At 41.5% G+C, this 15,577-nt stretch overlaps 1 protein-coding gene across 6 annotated transcripts in view; it reads right to left on the bottom strand.

Moving 5' to 3' along the window:
- mntb (MAX network transcriptional repressor b) overlaps window positions 1-15,577 on the bottom strand; it is a 52,667-nt gene continuing 37,090 nt past the window's right edge. For 2 of the 6 annotated variants that reach the window (XR_015519619.1, XR_015519621.1), the window contains 3 exons: window positions 6,284-6,476; window positions 1,385-3,929; window positions 1-1,254 (listed from right to left, as the gene is read on the bottom strand). Coding sequence is in view for 2 of the 6 variants with exons in the window: in XM_087299872.1 (XP_087155998.1) it covers window positions 3,298-3,929; window positions 6,284-6,476 (825 nt within the window). In the remaining 4 variants the exon portion in view is untranslated. 6 annotated transcript variants of the gene reach the window in all.

Below are 15,577 nucleotides of genomic sequence, written 5' to 3'. Positions count from 1 at the left end.
TTGTAAATGTCATAAGATTTATTATGAATCGTCATTGTTTTTGTTTTGTTTTTTTGTAGTAATCTAGCATATTTTTAATAAGTTTATTACTATTTCAGTTAAACATGGTGGACAATTTGAATCTTAATGCAGCCCAAAATGTACAGGCGATATATAACTTAAACTTTCTCCATAGGGAAAATGCACAGTTTGTCATATATTTATATATAATATCAATGTAGAATGAGGTCTAACGGTCCCGCCCACATCATACAGTATGATACATGGTCCCAAAAAATGAAAAAGAGGGAGGGAATGACATTAAAACAAACAAAAACCGCAATCTACATGCAAAACCAGGCATCAGTTTAATCCTAAAATACATACACATATATGTGAATGCGTGCATATATCTCACATATATACATACATCCATACACATATATTCAAATGAAAATAGAAAAACAAAAACACACTGATAAGTTCACAAAGGTTAAGCTTTTCTCTCTCTCTCTCGTTTGTTTGTGTTTTTAACTGAGTGTGAAGCACAGCATGTATCACTCCCTCTTCACAGACGTCCCCAAAATAAGGGAAAGGAAGTGGAACAGAAAGGTCAAACCTTGGATTTGGGGAGCGTTTGCAGCAGGAAGAGGATGTTAGGAGCAGGAATCACAGTGTTCTGTTTGAAAGTGACAGTATAAAGCAACAACATGGTGTATCCAACCATCCACCCGTCAGGTTTACATAGAGAAACGGTAAGATGGCTAATTTTGTGCAGGTTCAACCAAGCGAGTGCATTCAGAACAACAGGCCATCTTTATAGAGACTCTTCACCCCAAAACTTAGATTTGTTGTTACTTTGCTTAACATTAAACAATCCAATAGGTACAGGTTACTTTTTTTTTCCCCTTCTTCAGTAGAACAGTTAAGATTTTTAGCAGAAACTAACTTGGTGACACAAGTCAGCACTTTGACAGCCACATTCTGGCAAAACAAAATGGAAAACTGGCTCTAGGCAACATGTTGAGGTATTGAGAAGCAAACCAGGGGTGTCCAAACTCGGTCCCGGAGGGCTGGAATTCTGCGTATTTTAGTTCCAACCCCAATTAAACACAACTGAATCAGCTAATCAAGCTCTTTTTAATTACGCTTCAAACTTCCAGACAGGGGTGTTGAAGGAAGTTGAGACACTCCAGATCTAAACGATCCGTCTATGGCAGGGGTGTCAAACTCAATTCCTGGAGGGCTGAAGCCCTGCACAGTTTAGTTCCAACCCTGCTCCAACACACTTACCTGTAGGTTTCAAACAAGCCTGAAGGACTCAATTAGTTTAATCAGGTGTGTTTAATTAGGGTTGGAACTAAACTGTGCAGAGCTGCGGCCCTTTTGGAACTGAGTTTGACACCTGTGCTCTATGGCAAGGAAACCAAACATGGTTTACATTATCCATAATAATGTAGGACATACTTTTGTTTACATGTTATTTTGTCAAATTAAATGCCTTGACCCTCATTCAATTTCTCATATACACTCACACGGTCTCAACTCACATTCGAGTTTCACTCAGACACAAATCAGCATCCAACAAGCCATGTATGCATTCAGATGTCTTGCAGTCTAGTTGTATTACTTCATTAAGACCTCAATGTATCAGCAGGAGCCACGAATATTCATTTAGTTCAGCCTTATGTATACAATTTCATTTGGACTTCCAAACTGCAGGTAACTACTGGCTTGATTTGAATGGCCACAATTTCCTTCAAAAATCAATCATGTTCGACTGAAGAACAGCCTGATGGTGAGCCACTGACCAGCAAATTTTAATTTTGGGGTGAACTGTCCCTTTAAGAAAAGCCCTGCTATATGTAGAGGCTTTATATCCTGATGTCAAGTGTCTGAAACACAAAACCCCAGCATGTTTAACCTCCTAAAATGCCTATAAACAAGCGCCTACTTCACGACAGCTTACACAATCACACATGATAATGGCTGTGCAGAGATGAACACAGAATGAACACGAGAGCACCGATCTACACTGGACAAGTGAAGTAGAGATTAATCCACCTTAACATAGTCTAAGACTTCATTCATTTTCTTTGTGTTGCTACAAGCACGAGAACATTGGTAATGCTGTTGATTTAAAGAAGTGAAACGCTTTAAAACGTTAATCAAGTATTATTACTAAGTGTTGAATATCAGACGCTCTTACTCTGTTATAAATGCTTGAATGTGCACGTTTGCGTACAGGTCTTTTCGTTGATTTGTCTGTTAATTGAGTTTCCTTGCATCCCGCTGGTCTTTTTCATTAAGAGTGTGTTTGTTTTGCTCCAGCAGAGATGCGCTCAGCTCATGGCAGTTTCAGCAATGTTACTGCAGTGCGTAGGCAGCAGGTGGCGCCACTGGGCTTGATTTGGGGCTTATTAGGCACTTGCATTTGCTCACAAGACACTTTGAGGAACCTGATCTGTCTCAAGTCTGAATGTACCTGTTTCTGATTGAATTCAAGAGCCCCATTTAAGGAGTTTTAAAAGGGAAAACGTACAATTATTTTAACTTCAATGCCTAAAAGTTATTAGTTCACCCAAAAATTAACATTGTCACATTTACACATCCTTTCATCTGTTGAAGACTAAAGAAGATATTTTGAAGAAAGCTAAACGCCTCTAATTGTTGACTTCCACAGCAGGAAAAACAAATACTTAGGATGTCAGTAGCTCTAGGTTTCCAGCTTTCTTGACAGTATCTTTAGTCTTCAATAAGAAAATTGAATAGCTTTAGCACGAGGTTGAGTAAATAGGTTAATCTTCATTTTTGGGTGAACTGTCTCTTTAAGAATGAAGAAACTCAAAGGTATGGAACCACTTGAGGGTGATTAAATAGTAGGTTTGTTTCATTTTAAGGTGAACTATCCCTTTAATATATTATTTAGGCTTAACAAGCTTAAGTTAATCCAATGATTTTACACAGCTCTTCCTCCGCATGCTGACCTTTAAGCACTCATATTTGATTTAGCTTTTTTTTGGTGGTGAATGAATGTGAAGCATTGACATACAGAAAACATGGAGGGTAGAACGGGAAGAATTGATTTGTTTCAGCACTCCACTCTAACATTACACCGACATCTAACGTCTCGGTTAATTTAGACAAGCAAGTGCATGTATTTCATGCCAGCGCTGCATCGGCCGCCACGCGAGCCCTTTCCTCACACGCAGGAGCGACGGCAGTCCATTTCTGAACACAACCCCGTCGCATTTAGCGTGTAGCTCGACGTCTTTTCTGGCTTTGTGAGTCCTGAAGTCTTTGAGCGTGTGTGTTCTCTCAGGCCAGCTTCAGCGTGCTCACTGGAAACGGAGGAACAGTCACCATTGTCACGGGATTGAGCACTGTCTGACCCACCAGCCCTGGGTGATGGTGTGCCACCACGGCTGTTGGTTTTCCTACAACGGTGGCCTGTTGGCCTGTGACCGGCGTGCCGTTGACCTGTGCGTGTGGATGGTGCGCCAGTGTGTGCGTGATGTGCCCCACCACCGCCGGCTGGGAAACGGCCACCGACTGCGGGTACAGATGCGCAACAGGATGCACAGTGATGTGTCCGATTGGCTGGCCGCCGTTAGAGGGCGCTATGTGTGCCAGGTGCTTTGGTCCAGCGTGGATGACGGAGGCGTGGGACACTGAGGCGTGGGTGATGACTGTGGGTTGTGGAGGGGACACGACGTGGGACGGGGGAGCAGGAGCGATGGCCTGAGGGGTGAGGACCGCTGGTTGGGGTGGAGCGGAGGGTGGCGGGACGGGTTTGTGCTGTATGGAGATGTGTGTGGGGAGGATGGAGGGAGGAGGCATGGCTGCACGGGGCTCTGCTGGCAGCGGGACAGGAGGTTTGGGTGCAGCAGACGGGGGTGGAGAGGACAGCATGTCGTCTTCAGGGTCTTGGCTAAAGTTGTCTTCACCTTCTGAAAAGAGGATCAAAGTGATTAGATTTGATGTTGTCTAAGTCATTCAGAAGTATTAGTCAGTGTGTATGAAATAATACTGTAGGTTTAAGGACAAATGGCCTGATTACAGACAAAAAATATTTAATTAACACTTTAATAAAATGGGAATGGTTGGAGATATTAACATCCTGTTTGTGGCACATTGGTATTTGTGAGGGGGCAAACTTTTCGAGATGGGTGGTGACCAGGGTGGCCATTTTGAAGTCGGCCATCTCGGATCCAACTTTTGTTTTTTCATTAGAAAGAGGGTCATTTGACACATTAAACTAATTGGGAATTTCACAAGAAAAACAATGGTGTGCTTCTAAAGGCTGATTTATACTTCTACGTCAAGCGCACGCTTATGTTACGGCGCAGCCTAGGAGTTGAAGCTTAGCCCTACGCCGTGGCCGTCAGCATCGCTGACACACACATCTCAACAAAGTATAACTACACGTCGCAACGACACGTAGCGTAAGCTCTGTGATTGGTCAGCTTGGTAGCGCTGATGAGTCTGGGTGGGACCGAGAGCCGTGCAAGTGGCGCGAGCCCGATGGAGTGATTGTTTACAAGTGTGGAGTGCCATGAAGGAGCTCTGTATGGAAAGTTTTGTTTTGTGTTTACTATAGATGCAACAATACAGTTAGCCCATGGTTCAATACATACCTTGGTTTTTTACCACGGTTTTCGGTTCGGTTTGGTTCTTATGGCTTGACAAGTGTTTTTTTATTTTTTTTATTCTATAGGCAATAGGAACAGTAAGAGGTTAAAATAAAACGATTTATTGCAATACGTTTGTATTGCAATTAAAAAAAATTATGTATTGATGTATTGTATACAAAAAATTAACACTGAAATCTTACAGCTGCTGGTAGCCCATGTACAAACAGGGGAACACATAAAATCCTACACTTTGAAAATAAACATACATGTGAAGTTAATAAAGATAAATTGGTAATTTCAAGTAAACATATTTGTACTTAAGTAAACATAAAGAAACCATCTTAATTATCTCGGTGCTGAAAAAATGTGAGACTGTAGTCCAGGGCTATTTAATTGACGGCCAGCGGGCCGAACCCAGCCCCCGAAGCAATTTGTTCTGGCCCTTCAATTAGTGTGGCCAAGACATAAAAATAAATTTAGTTCAGTGGAAAAACGCTATAGCTATGAAGTGTTGTGCATCTGTTCAATTCAGTACGAGCTGCAGAGGCTGCGCAGAGCGTGAGTCAACATAAGCGAGTGGTGCGGACAGCCGAAAACATTTGGATATGTTTTGTAGAAAATGTCTTTTGTACAATGCACTGTAATCATTAATAAGGACAATTAGCAATAATGTAATAATGCAACAATTAGCTGATTTCACTATTAACTGCGCTTTAATTCGTCACAGTTAATTAATCGTAAAGGCTTCTCTAAGCCGCATTTCTGTTGCAAGGAAAAGTTATAACAAGTTGCCAACTGTGCGCTAGTTTAAAGCTCCAAGTATGTACCCCGAGGCTAATACGCACGAACACCGGATTAACTACAGCAGCGGCTGTTCCCATATCACCATTTTTCCGCTTGCAAGTTTGTTATTTAACAATATGTTATTTAATGTAAGAATGACAATATGCGCACAAGCTGAGCAACGCGCTAGCCTCTGTCCGGGCGCACGCAGTAGAAAACATCTCACGGTGAGAGTTGTGCATACCTTTCAGTGCAATGTAAAGCGCCCCCTAACTTTAGAGCATAGCGATTGGATATTTACTCGTGGGGAGGAGTTTCCTTGTCTCAGCTCTTGGACTTACAGGCACACACAGTCAATTCGGGGAGATATAACACGCACATAAATTATTTAAACGCAAAACCAAGCAGTTTAACCGCAATTCACAAGCGGGTATTGAACCGTGGAGGTTGTACCGAACGGTTCAATATTATATTGAGAACCATGGCATCCCTTGTGTTAACCTTATAGTTAAAATTGTTGCACGTCTGCTGTCTCTTGCCTCAAAATGAGCGAGTTTGAGCCACTTGTACATTCAGGAAGCGTTCAGAAAAAACAAAACAGCAGCGAAGAAACTCGACACAGAGGAACATTTACACCTCACTGCCCACTAGTGTTTTGGAAGTGTTAATGCAGACTAACAGAGACAGCGCGCAGAAGTATAAATGCACAGCTATGCGTGTTGCATGCACCGTGGGTTTACGCCGGTCACTTGATGCAGAAGTATAAACCAGGCTTAACTGGTGAAGAACATGATCTAGTAGGTCTCTGTGTAATATTATTACATTTTAACACAATTGTATCATCAACGCAGAAGACAGTAGATCACTTATTTGTGTGTGTGTTGTACCTGAAGCTGTAGATGTGGAGGCCTGGTCATCTTCAGGCTGGACAGTCTGTCTCAGTATCCTGTTGATCTCTATGATGTCGATACACTGGCTCAGCTCGTTCTTCAGCTCTGCCAGTCTCTGCTGCGTGGCGATCTTCTCCCGGGCCAAACGCTCCATCTCGTGCTCGTACTCCTTCTCCTTACGCTTCAGAGTCTGCAGGAAACCAGATGGACAGGACTTTAATTCTGACTCATATTTATTCCCGACACACGCACATGCTTATCCTCCCTCAGTCAAACACACCGTCATTTCAGCGTGACGCATCTCTCAGTTACCTGACGGTCTGAACGTCAGTAAACGCTTTCATTAATGAAAGGTAAATGCAAACACACACACTGCTGCAGATAATGGCATGAGGAAAACTGCATCTGACAGCTCATGAGTTTAATAGTAAAGCAGAGTCTGTCGAACTGTTTATCCCCCTAAACTAATAGTGTTGTTTTAATAAAATGAATATAGCAGTGTATCTGTAGAATTAAAATGTCAAACCAAATGTCATTGACCCCAATGGAAAGCATATCCACGCTGTCTGAATCATTTGTCCCCATATACAGTGCTTATATGAGAGTCACTAACAGAAAACTGTCACTGATTTCACCATCTTTTACAGTGTAGGGGTGGCATGCTTTAGTTTCTAGAGTGCGTTTGATTGGACGGATAATCTGATGAGACGCTTAAGTGCAGAGTGATGTCATCAAAATCACTGATCCATTTTAGTAGAAGAGAGAAAGCCATTATTATACATTTAATGTAAGATTTCACACTTTAAAGCGGGTGTATTCACATCAGTTCACTTTCTGTGGTTCAGACCAAACACAATGTTAAGGTTTTTTATCTCTGGTGTGGTTGGCTTTTACACTGCTCTTTTTGCAAGGATTCCAGTAGTTGTAAACAAAACCACACATGCGTGTTAAAGTCAGCTGTTTATTGGACAGAACTGCTCGTGCTCCCATGATGTGGTGTCTGCTGTTCCATCATCTAATAAACAAACATTTGCCTGAGCTCTAAAGCCGCCTTTCCACTGCACACGACATTTAGACACGACTGTCAAAATACGCCCCCTTGTGGCAGTCGCACAAAATTTTCAGTTCTGACGTGCACCATGGGAGAGAAGCTGTTCTTGCAGTGTCTGAAATAAAGGAATGCAAAAGCGAGAGCCATTAATCTTTGCTTTACAGTGGTTGAATGAATGAATGAATGAATGAATACTAGAAACTCATAGATCGCTAAAAATATTGGAGGGAATGTGAAGACAAAAATAAAAATATATATTTTAATTTTTATAACTAATGTTTTTTTTTGTTAATATAGATTTTTTCCGATTCAAAAAATAACCCAAAAAACGACTATTTCTCATCTCGTGCGCACAGACCTGCTTATACAACACTGGAATACATCACATCCGGTCGGCCAGTCGCATATGGTCTAGTCGGATCCGCAGCTCAATTCAGGTCTGAAGCCTCCTTTCCACTGCAAACGACAAGCGACAGACCGGAAGTCATTCATTTCCAATGGCGAGTAGTACGGGAGCTGCGTTGAGCTCCGATCATCTCCGTATGCGTAAAATTCCGATCCGAATTAAGCTGCGGATCCGTTGAAATATTTGAACTCCCGCGACTAGACCATATGCAACCTGCCGACCGGATGTGATGTATTCCAGTGTTGTACAAGCAGATCAGTGTGCGCAAGATGAAAAATAGGAGTTTATTTGGTTATTTTTTGAATTATAAAAAGTCTATATTAAAAAAAAAACTTTTCTGTTCATAAATGTAAGGAAGAAAGTAATAAAAAATATATATTTTTAATGTTGTCTTCACATTCCCTCCAATATTTTAGCGGTCTATGAGTTTCTAGTATTCATTAATTCATTAAACCATGTGAACGCACAGAGAATAAAGGCTCTTGCTTTTGCCCTCCTTTATTTCGGACACCATGAGAATCAGCTTCTTCCCCATGGTGCTGGACAACACAAAAAAAATACTGTGCGACTGCCACAAGGGGGCGTTTTCCGACAGTCGTGTCCAAATGACGTGTCCAATTTTTTGCATACGAAGATGATCGGAACTCCACGCAGCTCCCGGACTGCTCTCTATTGGAAATGAAAGACTTCCGGTCTGTCGCTTGTCGTTTGTCGTGTGCAGTGGAAAAAAGGCTTGAGGGAGCGTTCACATATTTCGTCTTTTGCTCTCAAGTTTTATTCTAAAATCCAGAAGCTGCGACCATTTTTTTTTTTTTGTATTGTGACGCACTTGCTAGAAAAGCAGAATAGAGTGGAGAAACTATGACTCTAATTTGTATGCAAAAACCCAGAAGCGAGTTAGCATTTTAGCAGTTCCGGTTCCCTCGTCCCAAAGTCAATAGTTTATTTTGAATGGGTTTTGAGTAATATCGCTTAAATAAGGTTCGTGGCTAACACAAACTCAAGATACTTTTACGTTTTGTTCTACGACATAAAACAAATCAGTTACAGCACACTGCTGATCTTTTACACCAGTTACGCTGCTTTAAAATGACGGTTGCTATCAAGTTGCTAAATGGGACTACAGGCGGTGTCGCAAACATAATACGTCATCGAGCTGATCTGGTCTGGAGAGCAGCTTGCTTGCGTTTGGCATTTGGAGTTAACTGTAATTTAAGTATTTTCATGAATAGCATTTTATAGTTTGTTGTGTTTTTTTAATTGGGATTTCATATTGTGTGTAGATAAATCCTTAACTCAAAACGGCTGTCGAGACAGACTGATTTGTTGATAATTTATTTTAATTAAACGATATTACGAGGATAACGTTACTGCTCACCAGTGCAGCCTGTCTCTTTCCTGCTCTCAGTAATGCAAACATGCGAAGAATTGTGTAAAAATACATGCATGTTAACTCATTTTAACGTGATCAAGTGATTTTAGGTAGTTTTTTTCTTCATCTGAACATGTTTAACTCTGTCATAATTGCAATATTTACACTCCTCCATAAAACGTATAGCAGATGTGACTGTATGAGCTGCTTTTCGCTGTACTCCGTGACAAAAAAGGAAAATTGAAAGTTGCTCTGTGTCCATGATGGAACTTGCAGGCATTTGATAGACTTGTTCCTCACGCCTCATCTGTCGTCTGTTAAGGTAAGCAGGCTGTGTGCACTCGAGCAATACACTTATTTAAATATGTCTATTGATAAGACTATGTAGGCAGATTTATAAACACAGTTTTAAAACTTTTAGAACCGTAAAGCAAAACAAAATTCCCACGTAAAAACGATCCAAAAGTGCACGTAGGTCTATGTGTATTTGCCTATTTATTTGTTTATAATAAGCGTTGATTATAATATAATAAACAGAGAGAATAACTCTTTTTCATGGATGTTTTTAAAAATAAGCTTGATAAGTTATCTGTAGCAGGGTGGTGCTGACGTCAGAGACGAGCGCCCCGAGGGCAGTGTAGTCCATTTATAGCCTAATGTTAGCTTTTCAGTTCTTGCGTTTGCATTTAAGATCCAAAAGTGCTCAAAAATGTATTTTCGTGTGACGATTATCCTGGTCCTGGAGGGCCGGTGTCCTGCACAATTTTGCTCCAACTCTAATCACACACACCTGCTTATAGATATCTAGTGATCTTAAAGACACTGATTAGCATGTTCAGGTGTGTTTGATTAGTGTTGCAGCTAAATTGTGCAGGACACCGGCCCTCCAGGGCCGAGATTGCCCACCCCTGGTCTAGTCGGATCCGCAGCTCAATTCAGGTCTGAAGCCTTTTTTCCACTGCACACGACAAGCGACAAGCGACAGACCGGAAGTCATTCATTTCCAATGTAGTACGGGAGCTGCGTTGAGTTCTGATCATCTCCGTATGCGTAAAATTCGGATACGAATTGAGCTGCAGATCCGTTGAAATATTTGAACTCCCGCGACTAGACCGTATGCGACCTGCCGACCGAATATGATGTATTCCAGTGTTGTACAAGCAGATCCGTGCGCGCGAGATGAGAAATAGGAGTTTATTTGGTTATTTTTTGAATTATAAAAAGTCTATATTAAAAAAAAACTTTTCTGTTCATAAATGTAAGGAAGAAAGTAATAAAAATATATATTTTTAATGTTGTCTTCACATTCCCTCCAATATTTTAGCGGTCTATGAGTTTCTAGTATTCATTCATTCATTAAACCATGTGAAGGCACAGAGAATAAAGGCTCTTGCTTTTGCCCTCCTTTATTTCGGACACCATGAGAATCAGCTTCTTCCCCATGGTGCTCGACAACACTGAAAATACTGTGCGACTGCCCCAAGGGGGCGTTTTCCAACAGTCGTGTCCAAATGTCGTGTCCAATTTTTCGCATACGAAGATGATCGGAACTCCACGCAGCTCCCGGACTGCTCTCTATTGGAAATGAAAGACTTCCGGTCTGTCGCTTGTCGTGTGCAGTGGAAAGAAGGCTTGAGGGAGCGTTCACATATTTTGTCTTTTGCTCTCAAGTTTTATTCTAAAATCCAGAAGCTGCGACCATTTATTTATTGTATTGTGACGCACTTCCTAGAAAAGCAGAATAGAGTGGAAAAACTATGACTCCAATTTGTATGCAAAATTGTATCCGGTTTCCTCGTCCCAAAGTCAATAGTGTTTTTATTAATGGGGTTTGAGTTAAATCGCTTAAATAAGGTTTGGGCTAACACAAACTCAAGATACTTTTACGTTTTGTTCTACGACATAAAACACATCAGTTACAGCACACTCCTGATCTTTTACACCAGTTACGCTGCTTTAAAATGACAGTTGCTATCAAGTTGCTAAATGGGACTAGAGGCGGTGTCGCAAACATAATACTCCGTGACAAAAAAGGAAAATTGAAAGTTGCTCTGTGTCCATGATGGAACTTGCAGGCATTTGATAGACTTGTTCCTCACGCCTCATCTGTCGTCTGTTAAGGTAAGCAGGCTGTGTGCACTCGAGCAATACACTTATTTAAATATGTCTATTGATAAGACTATGTAGGCAGATTTATAAACACAGTTTTAAAACTTTTAGAACCGTAAAGCAAAACAAAATTCCCACGTAAAAACGATCCAAAAGTGCACGTAGGTCTATGTGTATTTGCCTATTTATTTGTTTATAATAAGCGTTGATTATAATATAATAAACAGAGAGAATAACTCTTTTTCATGGATGTTTTTAAAAATAAGCTTGATAAGTTATCTGTAGCAGGGTGGTGCTGACGTCAGAGACGAGCGCCCCGAGGGCAGTGTAGTCCATTTATAGCCTAATGTTAGCTTTTCAGTTCTTGCGTTTGCATTTAAGATCCAAAAGTGCTCAAAAATGTATTTTCGTGTGACGATTATCCGGCTGGACAAAACGTGTAAGTGTAATGAACAGTGTTTGAACACAGAGCTTATTATTTGCAATCTTCGAAAAGCCTATGGGAAAATCCTTTAGGGATTTTAATGAGGGAACCAGTTTCATGCTAGCAGCTGATTCGCCTACAAGGTGACGCCATAGTTCCTCCACTCTATATTAAAGGAGAAAACAGAGGGCGTGGCTTGTTTTTTCTACTGCAAGCTGATTGGATGTAGTTAAGTAGGCATTTCATTCAGAAAGATCAGGAAAAGGGTTTCGGGTAGGCATGGGACGATAACCATTTTCAAGGTATACCGTAGTTTGGAAAAGTCAAGGTTTTAAAATTGCCAAAATTTTCTTTAATACCGTTCCTAAGGTGTGTGTAAGATATTTTATGTACATTTTTTTTAAAACTGTATCTCCAGCAGAAAAGATATCTAAAGATGCTGTTTTTAATTGTGAAGAAATCAGTGTTTTTGAAACTATTTTCATTATTTAGCCTGACGTGTTTAACAAAATATTTTTAATGTTTCTCAAAATGGAATATACTGTGTTTAAAGGACCCAGACATTTAAAAAGAATATATTTTAGAGCAGTAACCACAATATTATGAAAATGTGCCTTTAAAAATTAAAAATGGTAGGTTACTGTTTTTAAAAAGTAAAAAAAGAAACAACTTCTGGTTTATCCGCACCTGAAAATGTTGCCTGGACTTCATAAATATAGGCTTCATGTCATCATATTCATATATAAATGTTTTTTGATAATTTACTTAAATATATGTAGCATGTACATATGACATGTTTGATTCATCCGCATACCACTAGAAGGAAGCACGCGGCCCACTAGTGGTACACGTACCACAGTTTGAGAACCACTGGTCTAATCCGGTTCAATGATCTATGCTAAGCTAAGCTAAAAGTGTTCACGCTAGATCAAGAGACTGGCTCAGTGGATTAAAAAATGGTATAAAACAACTGTTTAAATCTAGAGGAGTTAAAAGATGAGCTTATTTCTTAAAAAGTACAATTTATACAATTACAGCAGGACATGATCTTAATATTAGAAAACAAATTGACACAAAAAAATAGTAGATCTAAAAATGAGTGCCTTCATGAAACAAAGCAGCAGTCATAAACTCATAAAGCCAGCAAGATACACTGTAAGACAACAGTCACACGGACAAATAATTTGACCCAGTTTCAGCATCAGTCAGCTGACCCTCAAAACCAGGCTAACGGGAACAAACCGTTTAGACTTTAAAACTCTTGAAGTAAAGCAGCTTCGCCCGTCCACATTCACGAAGCGTGTGTAGGAGAGGCTGACCAACTCAGCGACAGCATGTTTAACATATGTGATCATCCCATTTCAGGAAACAAACCGTCCAGAGAGCAAAGCAGTTTTACACACCCGGCCGTCTGTCAAAGCCTTGAACACGTGACACACACACACACACTGTTCACTTCCACCTCCATCCATTCCTCCCTCAGCTCAAATCTGCCAAAAAAAACTGTGCGACAAAATGAGCATTTTGGCTGTGGATTAGGCAGAGGCGTGTGGAGTCACAGAGGACTGCGCTATCCAGAAGAACAGAGAGCAGAGATGCAGATCGTGCAGAGGTGGAGGGGGTTCTCCTGCGCGTCTGGGATTATATAACCCAGTGATACAGTATTCAGGGAATATGAATGCGACTGGTGCAGTAGGTTGAGAACACGCAGAGAAAGAGAGAGAGTGTGAAGCCTGATCTAGGATTAGTCAGATTGGACTGTCTGGCTATAAACCCCCTTCACACAGCAGGTCAGCACACATGCGCACACAACACACACACACAGCAATATGTGCAAGTCGCACCTGTTTACTATATGAATGATATACAGCCAGCCTTACTTTAAGAGTTAATACACACAGAAATGAATATCATGTTATTATTAATAAATTACTCGGCGACGCAGTGGCGCAGTAGGTAGTGCTGTCGCCTCACAGCAAGAAGGTCGCTGGTTTGATCCTCGACTCAGTTGGCGTTTCTGTGTGGAGTTTGCATGTTCTCCCTGCGTTCGCTCATCATGTGGGTTTTCGCCACAGCAGAGTGAACCGCCAACTTATCCAGCACATTTTTACGCAGCGGATACTCTTCCAGCCGCAACCCATCTCTGGGAAACATCCACACACACACACACTCATACACTACGGACAATTTAGCCTACCCAATTCACCTGTACCACATGTCTTTGGATTGTAGGGGAAACCGGAGCACCCGGAGGAAACCCACGGGAAGGCAGGGAGAACATGCAAACTCCACACAGAAATGCCAACTGAGCCGAGGTTCGAACCAGCGATCCAGCGACCTTCTTGCTGTGAGGCGACAGCACTACCTACTGCGCCACTGCCTCGCCAGTGCTCATAATATCGAGCAAAAAAAAAAAGAAAAAGACAGCTGTAAACATAACCTGCTTTGTATTTTTGTAGGAAACACAGTTTAGATCTGTTTAGGGTAAGAGGTGTGCGAGTTATTGCCATCTATCACTAAATGTGTCAGAGTCCTTTAGCGCCCCTTACATAGTTTGATCCTGGCATTTCCCCTCTTGGGTTTTTGGTTTCTAAAAGGGAAAAAATTCCACCACCCTGTCCCAACTTTAAGGATACCGGTTGTCAGATTTGCCCAATCCATATGCACAACGTGATGTGTGCACGGCATATTAAACAGAACTTGGCTAGACTTTTGGCTGAACGATATCGGTTTACAAAGAATCATCACCAATGTGTGTGTAACAAAGACCAGCTAGCGAAGTGCTATGCAGGTAAACCTTACTCCTCTGACCAGACTCTAGAGGTCATGGTCTTTAGCCACTAGTTGGAGCAAACGACTCCCAAACAAAGAATCACCAGTTTGATTGCAGTTCAGTGCGGGTTGGGTGCAGGAGAATTACATGTACAAAAAGGCCATGGAAAGACGTGGATCACAACTTCATGGCATAATTATAAAATGAGAGTACTATTGGCAGTGGAAGTGTTGCCGAACTAAACCGCACAGCTCAGTGGAAATGAAGCATAACCTGCACTCATATAAAGAACATGTATAAAGACACCACACACAGCGCCGTTACACAAAACACCCAAGTGCTGTAATTCAGCAGCTGGTAAAACACCATTATAACAGTGCTCCATCAGGCCCAGTCAATAGTGATGCGTGTACAGACCTGCTCTGTCTGACCCTGGATCAGCTTCTGTCTTCAGTATGTGAAGAAGCAGACCAGATATCCCCACAGACCAGATCTCCACATCCCACTGGTTATCACCACGGCAACAGCTGGAAGACGCCACCGTCTGCTTGGCAACAGAGCAGTGAAGGAGCAGTGCAGATGAAGAAGAGGAGAAAACTAACGCCATCAGCTCAAATCCACCCCCAGGGTTTCACCGCCCTCTGAAAATCTGCAGCCCTGATCCTCCTTAACATTCACTGTCATCACAACAATACTGGACAAGAGACTGGCATAATGGAGCGCTCAAGTCACACAGCATTTCCACAGTTAATACAAGAAGTACACTTTGTAAGGTCAAAGGTTTTATTTAAAGTATAATTAGGTGTTAATAGTCAAAAGTTGCAGTATGTTAGGCCCCGTTTACACTAATGCGTTTTCGTTTTACAACACATAGGTTTTGATACGGCTACGCCATCCGTCCACACTACGCCGGAGTTTTCCAGCGCCGAAAACGGAGCGTTTTGTAAACGCTGGAGAGGCCATTTTCATTCTAAAGCGCTGCTGCTCCAGCTCAATGTGGATAGGAAAAAAGGAGACATCTGAAAACGGAGGCGGAACTGCTGAGATTTGCTACCTGATTGGGGCTTTTGTGTCATTGCGTATCCTTCCCTTATTTGTCAAGCCCCATATCACATGACTATAACACATGGCTTTAACGCTACCGGAAGACAGTACT

The sequence above is a fragment of the Danio rerio genome, chromosome 21, assembly GCF_052040795.2.
Source record: "Danio rerio strain M-AB ecotype USA chromosome 21, GRCz13ab, whole genome shotgun sequence".
Lineage (NCBI taxonomy): Eukaryota > Metazoa > Chordata > Actinopteri > Cypriniformes > Danionidae > Danio > Danio rerio.
The sequence above is the reverse complement of the archived record's forward strand: the minus strand, read 5'-3'. Positions and strand labels throughout refer to the sequence as shown.